Consider the following 27,726-nt stretch of genomic DNA (forward strand, 5'->3'; position numbering starts at 1 on the left):
ATACAAATTACAAAAACCAAACTGCAGACAACAGCTGTGGCCTAGAGGTTGGAGAAGCAGCTTGTGACCGGAGGGTTGCTGGTTCGATTCCCCCCTGGACTGGCAGGGAAAAAAAATATAGGGTGTGGTGGAGTGATTAATCAATGTCGTCTCACACCCCCCCTCAACACACACACACATTAGCCCACTGAGCAAGGCACTTAACCTCCAATTGCTCCCCGGGCGCCTGACAATGGCAGCCCACTGCTCTTGTGTTCCACTGCATGTTGCATGTGTGTGTTCAGTCCAGTTAATCCAGTGATTTCGGTGTATGTAAAAATATACACTGACAATGAAATTTGTTACATTGTTGTCATCATAAAGGATTGTGTAGCAGAAATGTTCACGCTCATGCAACTGATTTCATGTGAATATTTTAACAACAGTTACAACAGAGGCAACCATAATGCCTTTGTATCTATGGGACTTTTATCTGTATGACACTTAATATACATCATTCATGCTTTTAATGGTAAGTTTGTGGTTATTTGTACTCATCCAGGAGGGAAACCTGAAGCGCTACCCTACACCATACCCAGATGAGCTGAAGAACATGGTGAAGACAGCCCAGTCGGTGGCTCACAGGCTGAAGGAGGAAGAGTCGAGTGACGAGTCGGGGAAAGATGCAAAACCAATTGAGAGGAACCACATTGGCGTACAGGATGTGGGAGTTAAGGTCAGCATTAGCTAAATGAGATATTTTCCTTGGAATGAAATCTGTCACTTTAATTTTTTGTCTGTTTTGGCTTGCTTTAGTTCCTATCAAACAAACAGAACAGCATATCCTACATGCAAGTGAAGAACCGTTTTTGATAAACAAGTGACCACCCCTGTCTTTTTTTGCAGGTGATAGAGGCCCAGTGTCCTAACGGTGTGGTGCCAGATGTGGAGCCCCATGTATCTACCAACCCACAAGCCCAAAACCCATCTGTACCGGAATCAAGAGACACCTCAGAGTCTTTCAGCTCTCAGAAAGTCCCGCTCAAATCTTCAGGGACCTCTACGATGAACCACGAGGACACACTTGAGGTACTCTAAATATGTAGCACTCTAAATTAATTCACTGTTTCACAAACAAGAAATACAGCAAATGCATTTTGTAGTTTCAAATGCAGCTTCAAGAGAACTATTGTGTTTGTCGCTAGGATTCTGAAGAGCTGTCTGATGAAGAAGAGATGAAAATTGCCGAGATGAGACCTCCTCTTATTGAGATCTCCATCAACCAGCCTAAAGTAGTGACTTTAAGTAAAGACAAAAAAGGTAACAATTAGTTTGAGTGCTTTCAAATATATTTTTATTGCAAAATTAAACTTGACAAACAGTGCTTAGGTACAGCACACTAACAGAGATATTTTCGGTTAACAGATGACGCAGACTCTTTGCTGGACGAGACGGTGGCCAACAGCAACCAGAACAACAGTAACTGTTCGTCTCCATCACGCATGTCTGACTCAGTGTCTCTGACCACGGACAGCAGTCAGGACAACTCTCTGTGCACCCCTGAGAGAGAGGCGAAGATGCCCTTCCTACCCAAAAGCCGGTTAGTACCATTTTTCAACCAGTTAATGTGGAGTACAAAGGAGAGTCTTCTTCCTGCTGTCATTACCAAATCTGATGTACGTCCTTGTTCTGTATTTTAGGCAAGAAGATGAAAATATGAACCAGTCTAAAGACACCACCCCACTCCTTCATAATGGCAATGGCTCCGAAACGTCCCTTCAGGCCTTTTTGAAAACCCAGCAGATCCCGTCGGAGAAAATGGGTGACTATGACCTGTCTATGGAGGCCAGGCTGGCCTTCATTGAGAAGGGAATTAACAACGGCATGGGAGAAACCTACACCAAGTGGGACCAGATTAATATGAATGTGTCCAAGTTGCCAACAGACAACATGGTTCAGCTGGACGAGGTGGACAAAACCAAGAATGGTTCTGTAACCCAGGACTTGGACAGAAAGCAGGATTTTAGCAATGACAACATGGAGCATTTTCTGAATGGAAATCAGCAGGTCAGTGACTGCATCAATAGTCTGGGGAACAAAAGCCAAGCAGTGAGAGTCGAGACATCTGCTGTGCATGTGGCCTCGACAGGCGTGACAGCCAGCAGTGACATGTCTCTGTCTCGCAGCACAGAGGAACTGTCTCCAGAGAAAAGGGGACATCCCCCACAGGTGATGAAATCTCACAGTGTCAGCAACATAGAAACAGGAGGCATGAAGCTGTACTCCTTTGATGGGGATGGGGACTCCTATGACTCAGCCATAATGACGAGGATGGCAGGAGCAGGCCCAGGGCCTGGAGCACAGGGCCAGAGCATAGTCAGGAGCAAATCAGCAAGTCAGTTACTCAACGACCAGACTCTCCAGGTCTACCCCAGCTCCTCTGCATCTTCCTCAGACCTGCTCTCCTCCTCCAAGCCTCCTGCCAGCACCAGCAGATATCCAACCTCCTCCAGCATGGCCATGGGCATCGCTCCTCCTCAGTACAACATACAGTACACAAGCAGTGCCATGCCTAAAGAGGGCCTGTGGGCCCAGAGGACGCCCATGGCCCCAGAGCACCAAGGCTACCTCCCTCCTCCTCCACATTCACTAGCCAACACCAACTACTCCAACCGTAATCAGGCACCTCCCTACCCTTTGCAACCCCAGCAGAGGGGGCCATCCATGGGTCCCAAAGCCTCTGGGGACATGTGGTCTATGGAGAGACTTCATTCTGCTGGAGGTCAGTCCAGAAGCAGCACTCTGCAGAGGCAAAGCAGCACTGCCTCCACAGTCTCCATGGGTGATCCGAGGCGCATGCAGGTGCCTGATGGGGAATACATGACATATAGGGACATTCACACCCTCGCCAGGGGGCCGCTGGCAATGAGCCACGCCATGCAGAGGCCCCTGTCGGCTCGCACTTATAGCATCGACGTACCCGGAGCTTCCAGGCCTCATAGCGCCAGGCCGCAGCCGCACGAGCTTCCAGAGAGGACCATGTCTGTCAGCGATTTCAACTACCAGCACGGCAGCCCCAGCAAGAGGCCCAATACCAGAGTGAAGTCTGAGCACTCGCTGCTGGATGGGCCTGGACAGGTGTCCGGGGGAGCAGGAAGGGTCCCAGCTGACTGGAGAGACCAGGTGATGCGGCACATCGAGGCCAAGAAAATGGAAAAGGTAAAAAAAAAATTATTAGCTTACTATTTCAGTTTCAGGAAGTAATTGTGGGTGTTTAACCATTTCTTGCAGTAGTGTAAAATGTAGATCACTCTTATGAGGCCAACAGCTTTAAGACCAACACAACATCATTTGAATAAGAAGAAATTCTTGGAAGAATGCTGCTGTTTTTTTTTTAATTGCAAGTGCAATTTAGTGTTTCAGTGTCACAAAGTTATGTTCACCTCCATTGTATAAGGGTAGGAATGAAGCATTGAATTCCCTGTCAAATATTTGTAGGTATTTTCTTTGGGTGAGGGATTAAAGACATCTCTTAGGCGGCTGACTTCTGTGAAGTTATGCTGGTCCATTCCACCAGGTTCAGTCTGTAGGTCAGTCTTGTCACAAATGTAATGATGAGTGACATCACCAGTTTTTGTATCTCTTACCAGATGCCTCTAGCATCAAAGAGGCAAAAGAGTCTTATCTACAAGACCTTGTAAGTGAAAGACTCGATAAAGGATTGGCTGCTGAGTTAAACAAATGTGGTTATTTTACCAACTTGGAAACGGATCCTAAATGAAACTATCAGAGCCCTTTGTTATATTTGAGTGTCTCAAAACCAATACAACCAAAACTGTCTGTATGTCTAGACACCATTATGGATATTTGGGGGAACTGACCCTTAATATGTAGTTGTAAGTTCACCAAAGCCTACTAACCCATCTGTATGCAAAATATTTCTGATTCACTGCATGTTTGTCTGTATATGCTGTAAACCTTTTTGTTGTGTCTTTTTATGTCAACACTCATTTGGTGGATTGCATGGCCTCCGCTGGCTGTCTGTTGGTGCTGGTTGTTCCATGTCGTCCCTCTGTTCAGAATGCCCTCTCTCGCTCCTATAATTCCAATATTGCTCCGCTGAGCTGGTCTCACTACGGCAGCTGTAGGGATATGCATGCCAGCCAAGGGTCCCTGGTCTTTAGTGCCAGGGACGGACAGCCCTACGGAGCTCTGGGCTTCTGTGTGAGTACTGTGACCTTGAAGTTAGCTCCTGCAGCTCACGCTAAGCCGGGGCTTCCAGTTCCTGCTAGTTTCACATCCTTTTTAGAAGATGTTTTTTTTTAAAATGTGTATTTCCTTCTCTCCTCGATGTTGAGAAGTGATCACTGACCCTCAGTCATCTTTCACTTGTCCTTTTATAAGCAAGCGAAAGTATGTACGCATCTCCTAACGTCTGATTTCTCATGACCACAAACCCCGTCTAGTGCATTTGGTCTTCTTAAACTAAGGAAACGTGATTTTATGTTGTTGTGTAGCTCCTCCTAGCGTAATGCAGTTTGCTTAAAAGGGGCCTTCTTAATTTCTTTTTTGTACCATCATCTTCATTGGTATAGTGGTTTTAATAACCTCTCTGATAAAATCAGAATTATTTAAAATCTGTTTAAAATACTTCCTCTGGAAACATATAGGCTGTGCGTGGCATAATCCATTATGTCTACTTTAAGTAACGAGCAAGTAAAATGCTTGTCTTGTCATTGTGCAGTGAGTGGCTTGTATTTTAGTGACGCGTTCACAGCACATCTGTATTTTTCTGCCTCCAACGTGTCACCCTAAGGTCTGATCTGTAACAGACTCGTTTGAGGAAATCAAGCTTCTTCAGAAGAGTCTTTCTTAAAGAAAGCCTGCCTTTATTTGAGTCCATTTTAATTTTTCAGATACGTAATTGTAAACATGTAATTATATGTAATTAATTATAAAAATATGTAATTGAATATCTTGTATGGTACAAAACGCCCCCTTTTAAACCTGCCAGGTTCTTTAACATCATAATTGTCATCCCAATGTGTGTGTGTGTGTGTTATCCGTCCAGCCTGCCACACTCACATCCTGTGATTTCACTGCCTCTCAGCAACAATGATTCCCCTCTCCTCTAACTGCACTTTAATTCTTTATTATCCTCATTTATCATCTTCACTTCAACTTTTGATCAGTTCATAACCTCTCACTGTGTGGGGGGATGAAAACTGTGTTTGCCAAAGGTAAGTGGGAGAAGTAAGTGAGAAGTCTAAGTGGTTTAGAAAGTGGGCATTAGAACCTGTAGAGGAGAAAGATAAAGTTTGTGATGTCTGAGAGTGTTGTGTCACCCCTTCCCCACTTAACATTTAAGATTCATTTATCTCTGACAAGCTAATATTGAGATTTACATGCTGCTTAGTGTCTCTATAGAAACTAAGCACAGTTTAATCTCAGTTTACCATCATATTTAATGAAATGTGTCCCTCTTCTCTCATCTGAATGTCATTACCAGACATGAAAAATGTTCATGTTAATATCTAATTGTCTGTCTTGCCTATTGTTCTTTATTACAAATGAGTTTCAACTGAGTGAGGTTCGAGCATGGTGTTAATCATCCCTGTCTTTGCTTTCAGGATGATGTGTTGGGTCCTCAAGGGCAACAAAGCTACACCCTGGACCCCCACAGAAAAGTAGGTTTAATACTTACATACAGGCTGTTGGCTGCAGAGCAAAAATGTGATTGTCAGAATTTCAAACTTAAGGCTGTTTGAAGAGCTTACTGTAGTAATACAACACCAGTGAGTCAAAAAAAAAAGTTACATTTGTTCATCACTGTGTGTTTTTGTTGAAGGTGCCTTTGATGAATGGTCAGATGGGCCCTTCTGTTCGTCCTCAGGTGAGCCAGTCGTCCATGGCCCGCCACCCTTCCAGAGAGCAGCTCATCGATTACCTGATGCTCAAAGTCTCCCATCAGCCACCGGGGCCCCCACGCGTCCCACACGACTCGCTGCAGCAAGAGGTGAAGTGCGGTGCTTGTGTGAAATTACTTGAAGAAATGCTATAAAACCATTTTTCCTCAAAGGTTGGGATTTTCCTCCTCATTCACCAGAATTACTGTGATTTTGTTTCATACGCCAAGCTGGTTCAGAAAACGCTTGGCCCCTAACATCTTGCTTGTAGTTTCAAGACTAATGCAGAAATATTGTGTAATAAACCATGAATGGTGGGGTAAAAATGGCTAATGAAAGTGTGTGGGTGCGTTTCAGATCCGTGTGAAAGTGGAGAAGAATCCAGAGCTCGGTTTCAGTATATCAGGAGGTGTTGGAGGCCGGGGAAATCCTTTTCACCCAGATGACAATGTAAAATAAAAAAAATAAAATATGTATTACTTGTTGATTATTTTTCACAGAAACTGAATTGTATTTGGGAAAAACTCTATGCAACTTTGATTTCAGGGTATATTTGTGACAAGGGTTCAGCCTGAGGGGCCGGCATCCAAGGTTCTTCAGCCTGGAGATAAAATTATCCAGGTATTCTGCTGTCTGTACAGAATGTCGCAAACCTTTTCTCGTTAATCAAAGGTCTGTTCGGGTTTTTCTTCATGTGTCTTTTCTTTTCTCACAGGCAAATGGCTACAGCTTTGTGAATATTGATCATGGGAATGCAGTGTCCCTCCTGAAGACATTTCCAAACACTGTGGATTTGACTATCATCAGAGAGGTGCAAGCATAGACTCAACTGACCTCTAAAGGGCAGTCGGGGTGGGGGGGACGACACAAGAAGAGAGACGGACGTATAACTTTATGTTGACTCTCATATTTTTATACACAGAGGAGACTGATTTGTTGATACCTGACGGGACTATTTATAGTAGACATCTTCATAGCCTTGATTAAACGGGGAAAACCACTGAATGTAGTGGATCAAAGCGAGACTGCAGCAAACCTCTGCGAGTACGAGTCCTCAAAAGGCCATCACTGTGGTATATATATTTTTATACAAAAGAAGCTGAAGATACAACCTGCTCTGAAGCAAATAATTACTGTGGTCTCTGTACAGATCATCTTTTTTTGTTTTTGTTTTTTTCTCATAAATCCTTTTATCATAAATTAGGTTTTACTTCTGCGGATTGACACGAATTGGCCACTGGGGGGCAGGGCTCCCTCTCTTCTGTCATCCAGTTTGCCTTTTCTTTTTTTTTTAACCTTTCTATTCAAGATGTTGAAACCACTTTCTGGTCTGCCGTGGGATCTTTTATGGAGGACAATGTTATGTGCTATTCATGTGGACACGAATGTCGATCGAGGAGGAGTTTGACTTCATTTTTCGAAAAGAGATTTTTTTTGTTTCTTTTACAAAATCCAAGAGTGAGAGGAGGAAATCATCCACCCCTGCTTCCGTTAAACCTGTGAACAAACTCCAGCATACAGACACAATTCTGTCATGAGACCTTCCTGCGTATCCCCTCACAGCAGCTGCTTGGCATATCACCTAACCGGACCACTACCTGAGCTGTGCGGGAAACATCCTTCACAATGTAAATGAGCCTCTCTGATGTTTGAAGGAATGCAGTCTGCATGTGACCGTTTAAAGAGACTGGGAAACGGAAGGGAAATTCAAATATTTGGGAAACAGGAGAAGAGAGATGCAGTGTGTGTTTGCTCAGCCTTAATCTGTTTTGCCTGTCAGAACTTTTGGTTTGAGGCAAACGTTTGACATTTTGGGAAATGCGTTGTTCACTTTGAGACGAGGTGCGACAGGAGAAGACTGAAGCTCTCGTGAAACGGAGAGGAAAGGATGGCTAACGTGACTAAATGTAAATCCACCAACCAGCACCTCTAAAGCTCATGAATTAATTTCATGTTTATGTGCCAAACTATTTTTTTGTCGGGGCTGACTCAGTCAATGACAAACTCTTAGCTAAGACAGCAGACTGTCAGTTTTAAACCTCTGTTTTTTGTACTTATTACACAAAATGAAACATAACTTGTTCATTGCTAAAATTCCGATGTGCCGGAAGGAAAATGATGTTACGGATCTGCAACCGATACCACTTTACAGCGGACATGACATTAAGGAGGAGTATTGTTTTAAAAGAAAATGCTTAGTGGTAGATATCGGCCTTCTCTGGTAAGCGGATTTCCCAAAATGTCCAAACTGTCCTTTTTAAGTAGAGAAAACAAGGCGGTTATGCTAGTTAACCAAAGCAAGTTCAGAAATTGTGGACAGAAGGCAAACGCAGGAGACAACTCGGAAAGATGATTGAACTAGAAAGAACATGTCAGCGTTTCACTCGTGTTTTATTTTTTTTAAGGGCTTCATCTATCAGGCAGCCGTCGGTGACTTGAGTCTTTGTTTTGTAGGGGTTTCAACATCTATCACTTTTTTCTTTTTCTGTTTTTTTTACATGGGAGAAGACCACCGTTTGCCTTTTGGGTCTGTACGTGTGATTATCATGCTTTTTACTCTTTATCACTTTGGAGCAGTTTCCTCGATCTGTTTGCTGTACAGAGTTGGGAGAATCAAATTGTCAAGTGCCATAGACCTTGAACTGTTTGAACAGGGGAGGACCTTTGACCCCAGAGCCCAAGCAATATATTCACATATTCACAACATTCTGAGAACATTAGCAGCATAATGGCTTCAGAGCAATATGTAAAGCCTTTATTTTCATTCAGAGAAAAAAAACAACAACATCAGATAACATTTTTAAAACAACCTTTTAGTAATCCCTGATGATTTTACATGATTTTTATATTGTGAAAAGAATTTTTTCTTTTTTTTTTCTTTTTTTTTTTAATGAAATAGCACCGGAAATATATATAATAGTGCTTAAGAAAGAAGGAAACATTTCTCTGAATTGTGTAAAAGTGAATGTTTGTGTCACTTTGCCCAAGGCTTTTTACTGTTAGTCGCTTAGATTATCTCAACTCCTGATGTTCATCTGGGCAAAATAACCAACTTAAAGAGTTTGGGGGGGCAGAAAATGGATCCAGTCAAAGCTGCATCTCAAAACATTCCTGATGTTTGTCAGAAGGAAAAGCGTGTCCACTTCATGTCTCTCTCTTTTTATATTCATTCACTTGTAAATAACTATTCAGTGAGACGTGTTTCCAGAAGAAATGGAAATGATAGCATTCGCATCCTAAGAAATGGCCCCCACGAATATAAATTCTAACCACTGAATTGTTTGTACAATATGTAAAATCATTTCAGCCTGCGGTGTTTCAACAGGTAGCGTTCCCTCAACTTGTTTACAGCAGATTGTCATCTCTGTATTCTCCCTCTTACGTTTGACATGTATTTTCGTGCTTGTGGCACTGTCGAACCAAAACGAAAACGCTGGTGGTCATCAGCAAAATTAATTGTCCCTTTAATAATAATCACACTGTTTTATAAAGGTAGCGCTTCTAAATTAAGCCGTACCCTTGATTTTTAAGCTGAATCTAAAATTTTATTCACAGGAAAATGAACATGTAACGTGCATTTCCCAAAATGTCTCACAGAACATGTAGTGTTTTACACAGATGAATTGTTTGTATTATTTTTATTAATTTTGTTGGTGATTTTCTGTTTACTTTCTAAGCTTGGGAGGTGGGGTGGGGGGAGGCTTCTAGGGTGTAATGGTCACTTTATATTCATGGCAAAAAATACAGTCTGACATTATAGACAATCTTGGGACATAAAACGCGTCACATTTTCTTCATCCACATTGGTCTGTTTTTTGTTTTTTTAATGCTCTCTTATTTATTTAGCAGTCTTCTGTGGTTTTTAGACCTTACTAATCAAATTGTAAATACTTTAAAACAGTTGAGAAAAAAAATTAATAATGGCATTAGTGACTTGCGATTGTAAAACCAGCAATAAATTGCAATGCAGAGGCACCCGTTTTAATGTATAGCTAGTGTATTTCTAAAGGTTTCTCTGGAAACAGCCACCATGAGATCATGATTGATATGCATTTATCCAACATTCCAGATTTTGTACATAATTACCTGTTTCTGAAGTAACCTGTGGAAAATAAAACTAATGCTCTTTAATGAGGCTTCTTTGGTCTTCTTTTCACTCTCTGGTTTTCTCTTTTTAACCGCTACAGTAAATGAATAACGCAGCACGTACAGAACAAGTGGTGAGTTCAGGCCACAGGACAACTTGTGTGTTGTGACAAGGCCTTGGGCTTGTGTTCAGGCTGCATTGGGGATGGTAGCAGCCAGTTTTCCACTGAAATGTTGAGCAAATGTTAATGTGTATTTGTGCAAATCCAGTTTACACACGTGAATGCACACAATAAACACTCAATGATTTTGTGTATCATGGCTGAAGCTCTGGAGTCACCCTCTGGCCAGATTGCCTCTAATTTTTTCCTCCAGTTTTCACACTTCTGATATTTTTTGAGTGCAATGATCATTAGTTTTATTGTGTATGGGGAAGCATAAATTTTGCTGGTCTTGGAAGCCAAAACTAATGCTTAATTGTTGTTGTAGATGACAAACGTCATCGGCGGGAGGGTAAGCAATTTAAATGTGTCATATCTCATACAGGACAGGACTGCAAACAGCGACAATATTAAAACTTTGTACTGGCTGATGGGTTTCAGTAGGTTTGAGTCGGATCGGATTCATTTGCCATACTTGGTGCTCTGTGTAGTAATGTGCTGTCCGCAACAGTAGGGGGCGGTAGTGCACCTCAAAGTCCATTGTCAACCGGAAGCCAGCGCAACTTCTTGCTCGGCCCAGCCGCCTGGATGTATTGTGTATTAAATCGAGCAGGGTGATAAGATCAATAAATATTGTACCAAAATTAAAGATTGTTGACGCATTTATCAGTTTGAACAATGAGCGGGATACCAGGGACTGCTGTCGTCCAGGTGACCAACCTGTCCTCGTCCGTGAGCAGCGAGCAGATGCGCACTCTGTTCGGTTTCCTGGGAGACATCGAGGAGCTGCGGCTCTACCCGCCCGAGTAAGAGCAACCCACCCCGGCATGGCTCGCTAGACAACACCGCGGATCTGCGGCCTGTCTTACGGTCCACATAAACGTTAAATTAAAGAAGTAATGGGGTAATAAATAACTAACCCACCCTTTCCTGTTTGTCTTTCCTTCCTTTCACAGCAATGCCCCTCTGTCATTCTCGTCCAAAGTGTGTTATATTAAGTACCGAGATCCCTCCAGTGTTGGTGTGGCGCAACATCTCACTAATACTGTTTTCGTTGACAGAGCTTTGATAGTAGTCCCATGTGCGGAAGGTGAGTACAAACCGATTCGTTCAAAGAGGGGAAAAAAATAAAATAACATGTCTAGGTTGTCTCTGTGGACTTGCTATGGTCTCTTCCCATTGAATCCAACCGTCTGGTGTTTTGGTTGTATTCTGCTTTTTTTTTTATATATATATCTATATATGGAAAATTGGAAAGTTGGCTAGTTCTGAACTGAGGTACAGGTGACTCGTTGTATCAATAAAACCCCATTTAGCTAATTTCCCTTTGCACCCAGCCAAGTTTTCTGTGGGTTGTCACAAGGTTGGTTTCTACAGATCACATAAGAGTTAAGTTGAATATTTTTTAAGCATCACGGCACTATTTTGGGTTAACTCTGGATTATCAGGAACAAATAGCTTGTGTACTTTCCAGAAGAAACTGTCATTAATGTTACTAGTTTCATGGAAATTGCAAAATAAATCCATGGCATCACAGCTAACTTAATCCCCTTTTCTCTCTCTTTCATTTTGGTGCTCCTTTTCTTTAAATTTCCCACCCTTTTGGTGCCACTGTTGTTCCCTTTGTGTACAGTCAACAATGATATCACCTCTAACTTGATGCTGTTTGTCCAACGTGACTTGGTGCTGGATGGCTACTGAGTTTATTAATTTGGTTTTGTATGTTTTTTCTGTGTGATTATGTGTGCATATCAGATGACTAGCCTGGCCCAGCTGTTACACTACACTAGCCTGAGTCAGGCATTGTTTTCCAAGCCACTATCCCCGATCGGGCCAACGCAGCCTTCATGGGGGAATGTGACCAGGAGAATAGCCCGCTGAACCTTCCAAGATGGACACCTTGTCTCTTTTTATTTATTTTTCTTTTCTTTTGGTTTGTTTCCTTTCATACTTTCCCATGTTGTCCACTTTCTACTGTCTTTATCTAGAAACTACAGTATTGCTTATCTCTAGCGTTGTGTTTATATTTGTTATTTTGGTTTGTTGTTTTGATTATTGTCCAACCCCCACCCCCCCTCTCTCTTTTCTGCTACAGCTGCAGCTTGTGTGTGATTGAATTCTGTCCAGGTTGCTACGGCATACCGGTGGGATGTGTATCACACATGGGATACTAGGAGGATCACTAACACTTTACTCTCTTGTCACCTACTCACGTTGACTTATGATTAGACATGATAAAAGTGAGACCCAGTCATAAAAACTTTACATCATTTGATGGCAGAATTTTTTAAAATTCTGTTTGCACTTTTCACCTGTGCTGTAATGTCTTAGGAGTATTCCCTCACTTTGCTACATTGCAGCTCTGCTATGGATGTTTAGTATTTATCAACAACAGACCTCCTCCATTCAACGTCACTCTCTCTTTTAGCCCTGAAATTTGGGTACATGCATTAATTCTTTGCGTCGCTATTTGTTTTGAAGTTCATTTCCTAGCACTAGAAGAACTTTTTTCATGCTCAGTGCCTCCAGCTGTAAAGAACTGAATTTGTAGTTATTTTGTCTCTTAATAGGCTTTATATAGCCCTCTTCTTCAGAAATTGAAGCAGCAGATTTTAATCCAGAGTGGAATGAGCAAAATTCCTAATTGGTTGTTTTTATAGCTAAGTCTTGGCTAACATTTCCTACAGTTCTTAAAATTGTTGTTCTTTTCTGTATCTGATGTCCTGTGTGCTATTAGTGATGCAGCCATTGGGGTTGTCTTGTGTTGCACACCTTTCCAACACTGCGAAACGATCGCCCCCCCCCCACGGAAAAGCGCCCATGCTTGATATCGTATGGTTCATGACCAATATGTTTCCAGTACAGGTGACCCATGCATCAAAGTGTTGACTCATTCTCTGCATTGTTTTTTTTTTCTTTTTTTGTGATCTATGAAAAGAGACCCAGGACAAAATCAGTCTTCTTTTGTTTGTGAAAAAGTTAAGATTTTTTTTTTTCCATAATAATTCATACTGACAGAGAAGAATAATTTAATTAAAAAAAAAACAAAGTAAGGCTGCTCGGTCTCCAGTTTACCATGAGTAGACAGTAGAAAACTTGTAGGCTGTATGGGGAGGTCTCTGCTCTCTTTCTCTCTAGAATACAGTGGGCTAATTGTGCAGACATAGAGGAGACAGAGATAAGAGTCCCTCTATTGCCTTCACTAATATCTGCTTCTGTCCTGCAGGGAAAATCCCAGAGGAAGCCAAGGCCTTGTCACTTTTGGCACCTACCACCCCAGTACCCAGTCTGATTCCTGGTGGGGGGCTGCTTCCAATTCCTGCACCGACCCCACTTCAGAATGTGAGTCATCAGTCACCTGTAGCGCTCTTGTTACCTTGTCCGCCTCTAAGTAAAACCTGTGTGTTTTTTCACGCCTGCAGCTGAACCTCCCCTTAGTGAATCGGATGTCAGCTGGCCTGGACCCAACAGCATCACTGCACTCCCAGCCCCCCCTCATGGGAAATGTGGATCCCTCAAAAATCGATGAAATCAGAAGGACCGTCTATGTTGGCAACTTGAACTCACAGGTAACCTAAGGTCAAATCTGTGTTCACACCTAACCTAGTGGGTGTGTACAGCAGCACGGTGCTGTGTGTAACAGGGCCCATGTTCACTGTTGCACCTGTTACCCAGTGCTGCAATGTGGCTCACTGGTGCTTTTTTTTAAATGATGTCCAACGACAGTGGAGCTTCATAGCACGGGAGGGGGAGGAGGAATAACCTACATCAGGTGGTGCTTGTTAGTGGGATCTGTTCATTGTTGGCTTGGCTCTGTTTGATGGATTTGCAGCAATCATAAACATTATTGTCTCTCGGCAGACGACCACCGCTGATCAGCTGTTGGAGTTCTTCAAGCAGGTGGGAGACGTAAAGTTTGTGCGAATGGCTGGAGACGAGACTCAGCCGACACGTTTCGCCTTCGTAGAGTTTGTCGAGCAGGAGTCCGTCGCCAGAGCCCTGACCTTCAATGGCGTCATGTTCGGAGACAGGCCCCTGAAGTACGTATTGTTTTTGTTAAAAGATTGTTTTACAGTCAAGCAGCAGAAATTCTCGAGATATCCCATTAATTTTACTCAAATCAAAATCTCAAAGGCAAATGTCTCGTCAATGACATGTTGTGATCACTGATGCAGTTTTGAGCACATAATACAAGTGGATGTTTTGTCTTACAGGGTTAATCATTCCAACAATGCCATAGTAAAACCACCAGAGCTGACGCCACAGGCTGCTGCTAAGGAACTAGAAAGTGTCATGAAGAGGGTGAGGGAAGCCCAGTCTACCATTGCTGCTGCTATCGAGCCTGGTACATTGTCTTGATTTGCTTCACGTATCAAGGTTTCAGTATTAGAATAAAGAAGCTGTGTTGTGTTCCGATACTGAAAATGCTCCTCTCCCTCAAGCGGACACAAAGAAGCGTTCCTCCAGTCGATCGAGAAGGTCTCGGCGTTCACGCTCGCAGTCTCGTTCTCAATCACACTCAAGATCACACAGGAAAAGGTCCCGGTCGAAACACAGGTACCCAACTGATACTCAGGACTTTTAGATTTCACTCGCTGTGATCATATGATCAATATGACAATGACAATATGATTGTGTCCAGTGCCTGACTTTGTTTTTTTGTTTTCTTTTCTCCTCCCGTTGGCGCAGAGCGACACAGAGGTCGTGGCCGAGTAGTGACTCTCGCAGTTCCCGAGGTGGCCACAAAAGGCGCTCTCGCTCCAGAGACAGGAGACACAGTCGAAGTCGCTCAAGGTATGTCAGGAAGAAACAACACACAAGACATTAATCTACAAATGCTGATCAGTGACTGGAGCTCGGCTGGATGTGCAGCTGTAGTTTAATTAAAGATATTGCAGTGCTGGAATGATTCAGGACAGTCATCCCTGTCCTTGACTGTAAGAATCATCAGGTGTTTTCTGAGTCTAGTTAGCACCTGAATTTGTCTCCTTATTGTTTTCTAAACCTTACCCTACAACAAGGTGCTTTAGCTGTAACGCATCTGTGAATTTACGTACACACTGCCGCTTTTGTCTCTGGCAAATCTTACTTAATCTGGTTAACGTGTTGTAATCAGGGGCCACAGAAGGAGGAGTAGGGATTGCTCCAGGACTCCTCGGAGGAAAGCCAGATCCCCCTCACCAAAAAGGTAAATTCATCCCGTCTCGTCCTCCCAAACTAGTGTGAGATGTTTTAGATGTACTTATGGTTGTCCAACATCTTTCTTATGTTCTCGGTTGATTCACAACTGTGTGTGCCTAATATGTCTCAGTGATTTTGTGTCTGCACGTTTGTGAATGTTTTTTTGTTTTGCTAATTCGCTGATTTGGCTTTTTCCAGAGGTAAGAAAGAAAAGAGGAGGGAGCGCAGCAGGGACAGAAGGGACCGCTCCACATCCAGAAAGAGGAGCCGAAAAGATGAGGACCGGATAAAGAGCAAGGCCAAGCCGGTGAAGGTAATGACGCTCAAACTTCATTGGTGAAATAATACTGACCTGCGCAGATGCTCGCAGGCACCACAATCTTCTCATCAGTTTCTTCTGGTTGAACAGGAAGGAACTGTAAATACTAAATGACAGCACTACGACAAGTGTGACACGTGTAGCTTTAAACCAACTCGCATCAGCTCTTCTTCTTGATCTTGAAACTAAATCTTTGTGTCTTTCTTATGGTGGATATTACTGATTGTAATAACCCTGTTTCTTTGATGAATATTTTAACTTCTCACCAACTCACGTGTCACACCACGAGATAACCTACATTCGAAACCTCACACTGAGCCGATAGCTGAGAGAGAAAAGGTGACACATTTTAAACTTATCTCGCATCATCTTTCCTGTCGATAAGAATCAGAACATTTACAACAAAACCTGAGCAAATGTTCTCAGAAACCACTGCAGTCTTACAAAATGCCGCACTGCAGTCTCTGCAGTCTTGTCACGTTCTTAACTTCACAGCTGTCTGAAGTGACACTCAACACCCAAGATACGCCCAGAGTGTATTTTGTTAAGAGCAGAATCTCATCCCTTGTGGACTTGTTGAACAGTTGCTTTGTGGTGTGTCCGTGTGACCAGTGTGTCCCCAGCAGTTATTTTCCCCACAATGCAGTAGTTCCAGTAAAACTTTCCCAGTTGTCTGAGACACCTGCCAAAAAGTATTTGGCAACTCTCAAGTTGAAAATACCTGATTCCGGTACAGCTTTATATCCTCAGAGTGTCCTTATGTCGTTGTTTTCGTGTGGCAGCTGGAACATCGCACTTTCCCTTTGGGGATGAAGTGTCCATTCATTTTTGTCCACACATCCGATTGCCATCCGTTGTATTGTTGAGTACTTCTCTGCCACCTCATCAGTAGTTCCAGAGCGCTGATATTTTTTGATGAATTCCACATTTAATTCAAATTTCAGTCGGAAAGGGACTTTGACCGAGAGGAAAAGGACGACTACGAAAGTGACAGAGAGGACTCGGTCACGCTCAGCGAGGACATGATGTCGTCGCCCCGCGGCCAGCACAACGGCAGTTACAAGACTCACAACGAGGAGGACGTGTCTGTGGGCACCAAGTGACTGTTACAACACCGTGGAAACCCACCTTGATCCATCAAACGATCTCAGTGTCCGTCACGTGCGTATACATCCACAAACACCCGATAACCATTTACAACAGCGCGCCCCCCCCCCCCCCCCCCCCCCTTTTGTTTGTTGTGTACGACCTGATTTTTAATGTACGTTCTTAGCAACGCATCAATCCTGTAATTCAACTCAGCAGCCCACCTAAAGGCCAAGTGAGCAGAGCAGATAAAAGCCCCAATTTTCCTGTTTAGCTGCATAGTTTGGGACTTGATATAATGTGATATAATAAACCTGCACTAAATACTACAGGCTCAAAAGTTGGGCCAACACCTGTACAATAACTGGACAATTGAAGCTTACCTAACAAGCTTGTGGATGTATTGAACTCAGTTCATATTATCCTTTCTGTATAGATACTAAAACTGTAGCCACGTAGACCAGAAGCCCGAAGCGGCTGCAGAGCTCTTGAGACTCCTTGTACTTGTTTCTCCAGCCATCTGAAGCGAGCTTTCGATCGTAGCTTTGTCCCATGGACATTACCTGAAGAAAAGAAACTTTCTCTCCATTCGTCCAGTGCCATCTCCTCCATAATGTCTTTTATGTCTCAAAAAATACAAGTATTTAAGTCGTACTGTAGTATTTATGCCATTTCCTTAAAAAATGTTTTTATCCAAATATTGCAAATTAAAAACATGCAGCTGCAGTCTGCATTAACTGTAATAAAACGTTTATGTAGATTATGCTTCATTTATTTGTGAAATTGGAACTGCAAAGCTTTCAGTTTGGCGGAAACATTTTAAGATTTCCAGCTTTACTGCTGCCTGCGTTTGGTGAGACTCAGTAGGAACTCAGGGTTCCCAGATGAGTCAACGCTGCACAAAGGGGGGGGGGGGTTGACCCAGAAAAATAAGCAAATTGAAAAGCTGGCATTTAAAACCACCAAAAGAGACTTCAGCTGGTGCCTACTCTGGACTGCAGCACATTTCAAATTCCCACGCTTCCTCAAGCACCATTTAATACAAAATTCTGAGCTAAATTACTCCAGTAAATCCTCACGTTCATCTACACCCAGCTGTGTGTGGCTGTTGATGATTAAGTACCTTCAGCTTTAGTGTTAAGTGAGCCAAGTATGAACAGCCGAAGTTGTTTTTAAGTGATGTTTGGTCTCGACAGGTGTTGAGCGGACACTGAGATGGTTAGTACTGTGTTTTGCATCGGTACATAAAAAACACCCACAGAGCAGAATCCAAGCATGTCAGCTTTTGTCTCTTGGTTTAACATTTGCTGCTCACTAACACACCAAAATAAAACAAAAGCTAAGGAAATGCGAATCATAGCAGGACACTTACCAGCTTTAACACTTCAATAAAATACTTGCGTTAACTAGGAGAAATGCTATTGCAGGTCCAGTTGATGTAAAATTAAACTTCAGGGCTGTAACTGTTTTTCCTCCGCTGCTGTGGTCTCTGACAGCAACTTCCCATATTCTGTTTGCTTTTGTGGCTCAGAGAAAAGCCACGTTACATGTTTAATACATGTTTCTTGGTCAAAGAACGTGTACGAGGGTCCCTCTCAGCGTGTGGATGAAAGAAAAGCAGAAAAAACCCCAGAATGTCTGCTGATGCTGAAATGCTCATTTGCCCTTTGTGTGGTGTTAAAGGGTAAAGATTTGAACTACCAGGTCTGTGAAGTGTCCTTTGTTCCCTGTTTTACACCATTTTTCTCCACCATCGGGCAGCTGCAGCGTCCTGCGAAATGTGCAGTGTTCATTTTATGACTTGTGCTGTAATTAAGAGAATACAAAATCATACTGTATTAATTCTGTGAACCTGTTGCTAATGTGTTTTACCTTAAGAAAAAAGATGTTTCTCATTTGGCCAACATGCCTACATTCTTTTACTTCCTGTTTTTGGTTTATGGGTGTAGATTTACTTGCTTGGTTTTCCTGTTGTCGCTGTGAGATAAAACTATTTACTGGGTTGTTTTTTGTTTTTTTTTTTAGATACAACACAGGCCTGTACTGTAAAAATAATCTCAAGTCTGTCAGCTCGTACTGCTCAAGTAAAAGGGAGATGCAAACAGAGCTCACAGCGTCAACAGACTGCTTGCAAGCACAGAAGGGTCAAAAAGTGCCTAGACTAAGTTTGTACAAAATATTCCAATAAAATATGGAGACTTACTGACAGGTGCAACCTATTGCTAATCATGTTTAACAGCTAAAACTAATGAGATGTTATATTTAAGTTTTGTCAGTTGTCTTAGTAATTAAAAGCAGAGTAGACTGAATATTGATGGGACTTTTGTGGATTTGTTTGTAATTTCTTTCTGTCATTTTTGGTTTGCAGTATTGCAATTGTGTCAAAAAAATGTTTGTTTGTGTGCAAACCCGAACGTCCCCAGATTGAGAGTTTGGAAGTTTCTGTGAGAGCTTGTTACCTTTTTAAAAGGAGGCTTAAAGACTTGATGAATGTCTTCGCCAAATTCCACTTTTATGGCTTTTACAAACCTAATTTGATTGTAATTATTGTTTTTTTTTTCTTCTTTTCTGTTTTTTTTTTTATTATTATTCTTTAAAAAACATACACAAGTCCTCAGTCCGAAGTCGTGATAAAGCTAAGCAAAAAGCATTTCCAACACAACTGACAGTATGTGAAGAACTTTATTTTTTATATCCACCGTGTACGCTGTATACTGTAGAAAACGACTCACGGTTTGCTCCTGGCGGATTGGGTGCTTCTTGTCTGTATTTGGGACTTGATGTAAAGGTTTGGTAACACTGTTTCCTCAAGAGCTTGGATGTATGTGTTATGTGATTCTCCTCAGTTTGAGTCTAATGTTGCATTTGATCTGTTTTCAAAAACACTCAATAAACAGTTCATTCATTCATTTTTGATTTACTGACTGACTTGTTAAAGATAAGATGGGCCTTTATTAGTCCCACACTGGGGAAATTCACATTGAATGGCATATTGTCCACTTTGATTACAGCTTTTGCTGTCCTGATTTGGGTCGTTTGGACTGTGGACTCCAGTGCTAACCTGTACTTTATTTCTTTAGCCAGACTGGTGGTTTGGCTCCAGGGATGGTGATGTTGGTCTGTTGGTCCAGACATTTTGACATATTACCATAGGAAATAGCATGTGTAAAAAGAGAAATTAATGATGGCTCATCATTAGTAACCTCTGTTGTCTTTCTAGTGTGATAAGTCAAAGTGTCCGCTGTTAAAAATGATTCTTGCCCTCACATTTTTTGGCCCATAAGTTCATGTCCCCCCTCGGGGTCAAATTCAAGTCATTCAGGGACCAGTCACGGCCTGCAAATGGACAAGATTTTCAATCGTGTTTTCATCATGAGGTATTCAGGTTTAGGAGTGGAGAAAAGATCAAGTAATGTATGATGTATGTACCTGGTCAGTCAGTACACATACATCATGCTGTACACGTATGTATGGTAGGGAGAGGGGCCAGCTGTCTGTAAATGTGATATTCTACGTGGTTCATTTCAACAATAGAGCTAAACGCTCCTGTAGTATTGCTATTGACTATTTAAGACAAAATATGTCCACACTGTTGACCTGCAACAAGCAGCAAACACTAAAGCAGCCCCTCATTGTCCTCCTCAGGACTGCCATAGAGAACTCAGTTGGTTAGTCTTTATGATCCTGTATTTCTAAACGTATCCTCATTGTCCAAAACCGGGCTGTTACTAAATTGCCTGATATAGTCCAGTCCGGATTTCCCCACAGTCGAGTTTGGCTCCTCTGGTTTGCTCTCTGGAGTAACTGGTGTATTTGCAGGCATCACCTGCTGAAACATTTCCATTGTCGTATATCCGCTTGGAAAGGCAAAAGAAGAAGTCTGGAGATCTGTCTGTTGGATGCCTGAGAATGTCTCTGAGGTGGTGTCAGCTAGGATGTCCTCATCTGCGTCCTCTGCGTCCCCCTGCATCCAGTCACAAGTCATGTCTGCTGAGTCTCCCTCGTCCTCTGAGGCGTGGAGCAGCAGTCGCTCTGATGCTAATGTGCTAGCAGGGATGGCGTCTTCTTTCTCAATGATCTGAAGACTGTTGGTATCCCATTCTTCCACCCTCAGAGTGTTGATGGACTCCAGTAGTTCCTGAGTGAAGTACATGCATTATTTTACTTGCAGCGGTGGGAAGCTTGCTGTATTCTGCATGTCCTCAGAAAGGCGGCAACAGAGACTCACCAGTTCACATGGCCTTTCTATTTTCTGCATTGCATTGCTGTTTCCGGGGTTAGGTATGCTGGGCCACAGAATGACTTTTGCTCTAAGTAGAGTAAAAAGTAGAATGGGTGGTTATTTATAAATGTTAAAAGTTAGGGACAGCTCACTCGACATACATCTAAGACAGTGCTGTACCTTTTTAACAGCGGAAATCCAAATATCAAAACGCTGGCTGCAACTGCCAAGACTGCGATGACACCTCTGAAATTAGAACTTCCTGTGGATAGAAAAAAAGGATATAAAAGTACTGAATAACTGAGGATGAAATCTGACGCAAATGTAAGTATCACAAATCCAAAAAGCTGTTTGATATAACCTGGATGTTGCTTCGTGGTAAAGACGCTTGCTTTGCTGCGTACTCCTTCTCCAGCCCGGGTGACACCTGATACGCGCACTTCGTACATAGTGCCACTTTCCAGTTCTGCAAGTTCATAGCTGTTTAACACTGGACCCACCGTAACATCTGCAATCAGAGAGCGACAGTTTGCATAAGTGCAGCCTCACAGAGCCGACTGAAGGCTCGCGTGGAAAATGATTCTGCAGATGTCATCACCTGTTTGACTGAAAGCAGTATACTGATTACTGCTTTTGTCACACCACTTGTCAAGTCCATTACATTAGCTGTAATGTCAACTGTCACAGTAGGAATTGGCCTAACAGCTCAACCAACGGTGACAAACCAGCCCCAAACAGAAAATCGTGTGTGGGGGGCTCAAATGTCACAGCTGTGTCAGCCACACTGTTCTCTAATCTACAAACATCCTTAGATCAACTGCTAATTCTTGTTTTACCAGTAAAGTCTGTACAAGTTTTAGGGCAGGAAGTCCATGTCAAATAATCCATTTATAGACGCTGTCACAGTATGGCGAAAATGTCTCATGAATGTGAAGGTGAATGCATTTTGTAACAGGGAGCAGTTGCAGTTCAGACAAACTATGTCATAAGCAAAGGACTCCAGAAAGCAGAGAGAGGAATTCAGCAGGATGGGTTTCTGGCAGAAGGGTGTAAAGAACAGGAAAAGTTAGATAAGAAGCGGTTAGATAGGGTAAGAGGCTGGAGACAAGGGGATATAAATGTCTTGCTGTTCTGGTATGTTCAGTTTCTCTGCAAATAAACTCATTTGAATTCACAAGTCCAGTTCCAGTTCCTTCTGGCAAATACTAACCCGAGGCACGACAGAGACTCGTTCATGCATTTTTATCTGGACTTGTATAGAAGTTCTATGAGTGACTAGTGACCGAGCTCAAGGGGGGTAATGCTTACTTCTCTCTGTGCTGGTCCCCGTGTGGTGGTACTCGGTGTAGTGAATTAGGTAACCCAGCAGGAAACCTCTGATGTCCTCCTCTGGGATGGACGACCACTTGAGCGCCGCTGAATTCAGCGTCACGTTGTAGCTGTCGATGTCTGCAGGAGCGCTGATGGGGGCTTCGGGAGCATAACATCAACAAGTCAGACTTTGTTGTGGGCAGGATAAGAAGAAACTGGCAGTGCTGCTCTGTTATATGTGATATTTTAAGCCTTGCTGGCAGTCTAGCTCTTGGGATCCAAACTGAAACGTCTCAGCAACTGTTGGAAGAATTGCCAGAACATTTTGTACACACATTCATGATCACCATAAATCTTTATGACTTTCCTCTAACCAGCGATCTCTTAGCCTCCCTTGTAGCACCACCAGCAGGTATTTCTGGTCCTTGTGAACTTTTTGGTGACTACTTTCCCCAAACTTTGTTTGTCTCTCCAGCCCCAAGAGCTGACAGCCTGTTAGTCTCGTTTGTTCCAGTAGGTTTGTACAGTGAAACACATATAGTGAATACTGGAGGTGGAAGTGGGCCTTTGACTTACATCCTTCCATGAAATAGAACTGAGTACCCCCGTAGGTGCTCTCGCTGTTGTTGATGTGCTTCATGTTGCAGGTTTCCTTGTTTGGTCGCTTATGCAGAGTGATGCTGTATCTCTTATAAGGCTCCAAAGGCTCTGGGTTATTTAAAATATTCAAGCAGATTATAAGCAGGGTTCATATATTTCATCACACACTGACGTCAACCACGCGTTACCGAAATTGTTTTGCAGGGAACACGTTGCCATCTGATCTGTGTTTTGTTGTGTCAGTGTAATTAGGAAACATTTTTAATGAATGCCACAGAACATAATCTCAGCATCAGATAAACTTATTTTTCTGAACTTTACCTAACAAAACAAATTACTAACAGCCAAAATTTGTGAATATCTGCACACCTGGTAAAGGAGACAAGTTCCGGTAGTTGTTTTCATTCTGATAAAATGACATGTACGCTGCTTTGTGTCCCTCGTTCGTCCACTCTACAGAGTAGCAGACATAATTTATGATCAGATTGTCCTCCCAGTAGATCGTAAAAGACGTGTTGCTGTGAACCGTCACGTTCAGCTGGCCGTCTGCCATACCTGTGGGAACAAGTTCATCACCGTTTTAAAAACCTTTAAAAATATATGAGGAGTCCATTTACAAAAACAACCAGACTAAATCAGACTGGAAAATGTGGATGTAGGAAAATAAGTTGATATGTTTTTGCATGTGAGCGTGACAGCTTTTCAGAAACTGAAAGAGTTAGACGTTAGTGAACGTTTGGTCTGATTTAAAAACAGTTTTCAAATGTGCAGTGAGTACGCACCGGATCTGCTTCCTCGCGGTGGAATCATCTGACTCACAGTTGGGGAGGTGCTAGCGTTGTTGAAAGCACTGATTTGGAGATAATATGCTGAATAAGAGAGAATCAATTTGATCTCAGGCTGAGTGGGGATCATCTGCTCCAGTGGGGCCTCTCCTGATGCTTTGCCCACGGTCACGTTGTAGCCATCATGCAGCTCTTTGTCCGAAAACTAACAGAGAAAGCGGTCATTTATTCATACCAGTTATGGCAACACAGAAGCAGGGAAATACATCCTGCTTTATTTGAGGAAATAAAAAACAAAATCTACCTTCCAAGTTAAAGTAAGCAGCCGGCTGCCTTTTCTGTCCGCGATGTCAGTGTCTTCAAGGTTGACAATGACAGGCTGCGTTTTCAGTTCTGAAAGTAAGATAAATGCATGATAAGTAGGAGTATTTGTGTTATGGCAGTTGCTGTATTTAGTTTATAGAAACATAAAGGCAGAGAGCCGACCTGGTGGGACAGTGTGAGCCTCACTCCATAAGCACTGTGAGCATTTCTCATCCCTGACACACTGTATCTGTACAGCGTAGACCAGTGAGGAGTTCAGGTTCTCCACTGTACATTTCTCTCCATTTTGTGACTGTACGGGTGCCTGTGAGCAACATAAAAAATTCTCAAAACATTCGTTCAGTTAGATACTAAACTGGAGCGAAACACTAAACTGGAGAAGGATGTGACTAAAGGTGTGTCCATATGTTATTCCACATATGGACAAAAGTATTGGGACAGGTGACCATCACACCAGCAAGGTCTTTAATGACATCGTATTCCAAATACATCGACAGCTTTGCAGCTCTAACAGCTTCCACTCTTCTCATCTTCTCAAAAGGCTTTCCACAACATGTTGGAGTGTTTCTGTGGGAGCATTTGTGAGGTCAGACACTGATGTTGGACCAAAAGGCCTGGCTCACAATCTCCGTTCCAGTTCATCCCAAAGGTGTTGGATGGGGTTGAGGTCAGGACTCCACTGTGTGGGCCAGTCAAGTTCTTCCACACCAAACTCATCCAACCATGTCTTTATGGAGCTTTGCTTTGTGCACTGGGGCACAGTCATGCTGGAACAGAAAAAGGTCTTCCCCAAACTGCTGCCACAGACAGTCAGGGGCCAAGCCCAACCCCTGAAAATCAGCTTCATCCCAATACTTTTGTCTATATAGTGTAACTTTAACTTTCATGCTCTCATGCTCTCTCTTAGTTGTAAGTGATTATTAAAAACTTTTAAGACTGACCTCACTCCACAGCAGGCTGCCCAGTACTTTGTATCTCACAGAGTAATACTTGATTAACTTCTTGTCCGCTTGCTGCCAGATCACATTCACAACTAGTCTTCCAGAGTGGCGGCTGAAGGACACTTTATATGGAGGACCACATCGCACTGAAATATAAGAGCGGTTCACCTTCATTCAGATCTGTCCAACATTTAGTCATCGAACGGAGAGAATTACAAAGAAACTTGCCCGTTAAAATGAATTTTTATGGACTCACAGATGTTCTTCGGTGAAGCACTGAAAACTGCTTTTGAGCAATTTGTTGACGCACCGTTTTCAAACACCTCTGCGGTCATGTCGTATTTTTCATATAATCTGATCTCCTCAGAGAAGCCGGTGATGTTGATGTGAGCTCTGCAATAATTTCTCATTCTGGAATGAGATATGACTTTAAAAATAAAACGTTAGTCATCAAATGTCATTACAAGTTTGCTTTTTTTTTTTTTTAATGCTAAGGAGCTTAGCAGGAAGAAATCTGGTGCTACTTACTGTTGTCGTATGATGAGAGTGTATGAGGTCTTTTCTGATGCATGGTTTCCAGGTTTCCACACGCAGGTGTTTGTGGGTGATTTGTATTTTCTGAAACAATCTAAATCACGGACGCCATCTGAAAAATAATTAAAAAACAAAAAACAAAGTAAATATTTTCCTGTCCAGAACCTGATTCATCTGAAGATGACTCAAACGTGTTTTCATTACCTGAGCGAATCCCACAGTGCTCATATTTGGCAGAAATGTTCATTGGGCTGCAGTTCACTGGAATGTATCAGAATCAGAATCAGAATCAGCTTTATTTGCCAAGTATGTGTGACCATACAAGGAATTTGACTCCGGATTTTTCTCTGTCCTGTGCACCATACAAAATACAAAATAGCAATAATAATAATAAATGAAGAATAAAATTTTTACAAGAAAGGGAAAATATATATATACATGTAGTGCAAAGAGTGGAATGAGGTAGTGCAAACAGTGTGATGGTTCACACAATGGCAGGTGGTTTACGGGGAGATCAGGGAGACAGCCTGGGTAATGTAACATGAATGAGGTGTGAGACTCGATCATGAGCATCTCTGGCTCTGAATATGATTATTTATTTACCAAACTATGAGCTGTTTAGCGCAGATAATGTCAAGAAATCACTTGCATTTGGGTAGCAGTGTGATCATTAAAAGAGGAAAATGTAACAACAAGTAAAACAGGCTAAAAACCGACCTACCTGGAGATGTTTGAACATGTGGAAACATAGTGTCGTAAGCAAGGAGCAGACCTAAAACAGCAGTACGGAGCTTTAAAGAGTTGTTACAAGAGTTGTTTTATCCAGCATAAAACAAAACAGTTCCCAGATCCTCATACTGCCTCAAAATTTCATTTGTGCATTTAATTAATTACAAAGGAAAAAAATAAAGACGCCAAGAAAGGTAAGAAAAGCAAAAATTGGACCACTTACCAAGGATGAAAACATGTGAATGGCTCACATAGGAAGCACATTTGACTTTGACTGAAAAGTCAAAGCGAATTCCACCGTCAACCATGACGCCTGGGAACCACTGAGAGACTGAAACCAAGAAACCAACAAAGTGAGTCTGAGGCAATCTCACACCCACAATCTGCTGCCATTCACACTCACACGGCCGCTGCTCACAGAGAGTGAACGAGAAGGAAATATTTTGGGGAGTTATACGCTCGGCGTGGAGGGCGGGGACGTGTTTGTGCCACACTTGGTGAGATTCATAGAGCGACAATGATCAGGGGAGAGGTCCTCTGGAGTGTGCAGAAAAACTGTCAACTTCTTTGTACTTCTTCTTTCCACAAATAGAGCTGCTAAGTACAGAAACCCCCAAGAGACGAGTGACAGAATGAATTCTAGGAGGTTTGGTCAGGATAATCTTTCTAATAATCTTTCTAATCTTTCCCCCACTCACCCACCCACCCACTCACATCGTGAAACAGGTGAGGAAAGAAGTTTTGGCAGGTGCTTCTTTTTTTGTTGTTGTTGTTGTTGTTGTCAGAATAGTTTTTAGGTGCTTGTTGCTGTAATACTTTGGGCCACAAGAGGCTGCAGGGCACCGCTGCTTCATGTTCTGAATGGGATAAAAAAAAACAAACAAACAGGTTTAATTTCTCTGTTCAGGGTGTGTTTACTGCAACAACAATCACTCGGAAAAAAGCTTTTTGACGTCTGTCTCACAGATAAACGTCAGGCCAGACTTGCCATCTTTAGCACAAACGTATGCACACAGTTCTCTGAATGATTGCGTTTATCTTTTCTCCAAGCAGTTCCTGAAAACAAGCTGTTTGTTCAGTGTGAGTCAAAGCATGAAGAGCGGTGACTTTACATCCCGTGATTTCAGGAACTGCTTATTATATGCTTGTGTTGTTTTCAAAGGACTGAGTGTAGTCACAAATTGTGCTGACTTGACCTTTCATTGTGAATCAGAGGTGGACTAAGTTGAGCCTCTCAGAACTGTTTCAGAGAAGGGACCTGCTTTTTAGGAAACTCTAGTAAAATTAAAACATAATGTTTGCTGTGAGAGCACAAACTGTCGTGTTTGTCCTCAGTCACAGTTATTCTGAGTGTTTGTGGATAACCTCAGTCGCTGCAAAAATACTGAGAAAATACTACATCACAGAGACAATCAGAAACCCACTGTACAACTACAGCAAGTATTCTGGTTTAACTGCATTGCATTGCATGTTAGCAATTTTTATTTTTCGGAATCCAACATGTTAAACATCATGTAATGTAATATATTAAAATTCCTCAGCCTTTAACAAAAACCTGCATC

General features: G+C 42.4%; 3 protein-coding genes across 11 annotated transcripts in view; 2 read left to right on the plus strand and 1 right to left on the minus strand.

The window, feature by feature from the left end:
• The window catches only part of erbin (erbb2 interacting protein), a 47,234-nt gene extending 37,218 nt beyond the window's left edge, over positions 1-10,016 (plus strand). The window contains exons 16-26 of one of the 4 annotated variants that reach the window (XM_046375005.1): positions 542-715; positions 886-1,068; positions 1,185-1,299; positions 1,405-1,579; positions 1,680-3,198; positions 4,060-4,203; positions 5,610-5,666; positions 5,873-5,995; positions 6,243-6,335; positions 6,432-6,506; positions 6,601-10,016. In XM_046375005.1, the coding sequence (XP_046230961.1) occupies positions 542-715; positions 886-1,068; positions 1,185-1,299; positions 1,405-1,579; positions 1,680-3,198; positions 4,060-4,203; positions 5,610-5,666; positions 5,873-5,995; positions 6,243-6,335; positions 6,432-6,506; positions 6,601-6,708 (2,766 nt within the window). In that variant the 3' untranslated portion in view covers positions 6,709-10,016. Of the gene's footprint in view, positions 1-541; positions 716-885; positions 1,069-1,184; positions 1,300-1,404; positions 1,580-1,679; positions 3,199-4,059; positions 4,204-5,609; positions 5,667-5,827; positions 5,996-6,242; positions 6,336-6,431; positions 6,507-6,600 lie in introns of all 4 variants that reach the window. The other 3 variants (XM_046375004.1, XM_046375007.1, XM_046375006.1) reach the window with 3 other exon arrangements.
• Positions 10,017-10,675: 659 nt separating this feature from the next.
• On the plus strand, positions 10,676-19,627 carry srek1 (splicing regulatory glutamine/lysine-rich protein 1). Of its 4 annotated transcripts, none has more exons than XM_046375015.1 (11): positions 10,676-10,938; positions 11,089-11,222; positions 13,359-13,474; positions 13,555-13,701; positions 13,994-14,172; positions 14,347-14,477; positions 14,575-14,689; positions 14,822-14,926; positions 15,249-15,320; positions 15,512-15,626; positions 16,577-19,627. In XM_046375015.1, exons 1-11 carry the CDS (start codon positions 10,811-10,813, stop codon positions 16,733-16,735), a joined length of 1,401 nt encoding a protein of 466 aa, XP_046230971.1. In that variant the 5' UTR covers positions 10,676-10,810; the 3' UTR covers positions 16,736-19,627. The 4 variants fall into 4 exon arrangements, with proteins under 4 accessions (XP_046230971.1, XP_046230972.1, XP_046230974.1 ...); XM_046375016.1 differs by lacking the exon at positions 10,676-10,938 and adding an exon at positions 11,888-12,997; XM_046375018.1 differs by lacking the exons at positions 10,676-10,938; positions 11,089-11,222 and adding exons at positions 11,280-12,372; positions 12,870-12,997.
• On the minus strand, positions 19,382-26,594 carry LOC124051542 (interleukin-31 receptor subunit alpha). Of its 3 annotated transcripts, XM_046375010.1 has the most exons (16): positions 26,388-26,593; positions 26,157-26,207; positions 25,640-25,696; positions 25,430-25,547; positions 25,158-25,312; positions 24,902-25,047; positions 24,123-24,264; positions 23,941-24,029; positions 23,634-23,841; positions 23,221-23,406; positions 22,828-22,959; positions 22,249-22,410; positions 21,302-21,448; positions 21,121-21,202; positions 20,947-21,028; positions 19,382-20,856 (listed from the first exon to the last, which is right to left on the minus strand). In XM_046375010.1, the coding sequence occupies exons 1-16, from the start codon at positions 26,470-26,472 to the stop codon at positions 20,395-20,397; spliced, it is 2,304 nt and encodes a 767-aa protein (XP_046230966.1). In that variant the 5' UTR covers positions 26,473-26,593; the 3' UTR covers positions 19,382-20,394. The 3 variants fall into 3 exon arrangements, with proteins under 3 accessions (XP_046230966.1, XP_046230964.1, XP_046230967.1); XM_046375008.1 differs by having other exon boundaries at positions 21,121-21,448; positions 26,388-26,594; XM_046375011.1 differs by lacking the exons at positions 26,157-26,207; positions 26,388-26,593 and having other exon boundaries at positions 21,121-21,448; positions 25,158-25,328; positions 25,640-25,701.
• Between the last annotated feature and the right edge of the window lie 1,132 nt (positions 26,595-27,726).

The sequence above is a fragment of the Scatophagus argus genome, chromosome 20 (assembly GCF_020382885.2).
Source record: "Scatophagus argus isolate fScaArg1 chromosome 20, fScaArg1.pri, whole genome shotgun sequence".
Lineage (NCBI taxonomy): Eukaryota > Metazoa > Chordata > Actinopteri > Scatophagidae > Scatophagus > Scatophagus argus.

Bases quoted from the DNA above. Each gene is read 5' to 3' on its own strand.
- srek1 (XM_046375015.1), top strand. From the start codon at position 10,811: ATGAGCGGGATACCAGGGACTGCTGTCGTCCAGGTGACCAACCTGTCC. The intron at 10,939-11,088 runs GTAAGAGCAACC...TTCCTTTCACAG, and splicing joins CTGCGGCTCTACCCGCCCGA to CAATGCCCCTCTGTCATTCT. The intron at 13,702-13,993 runs GTAACCTAAGGT...GTCTCTCGGCAG, and splicing joins TTGGCAACTTGAACTCACAG to ACGACCACCGCTGATCAGCT.
- LOC124051542 (XM_046375008.1), bottom strand. From the start codon at position 26,472: ATGGTTGACGGTGGAATTCGCTTTGACTTTTCAGTCAAAGTCAAATGT. The intron at 24,030-24,122 runs GTCGGCTCTCTG...TCTTACTTTCAG, and splicing joins GGCTCACACTGTCCCACCAG to AACTGAAAACGCAGCCTGTC. The intron at 22,960-23,220 runs GTGTGCAGATAT...TAAATAACCCAG, and splicing joins GAACTTGTCTCCTTTACCAG to AGCCTTTGGAGCCTTATAAG.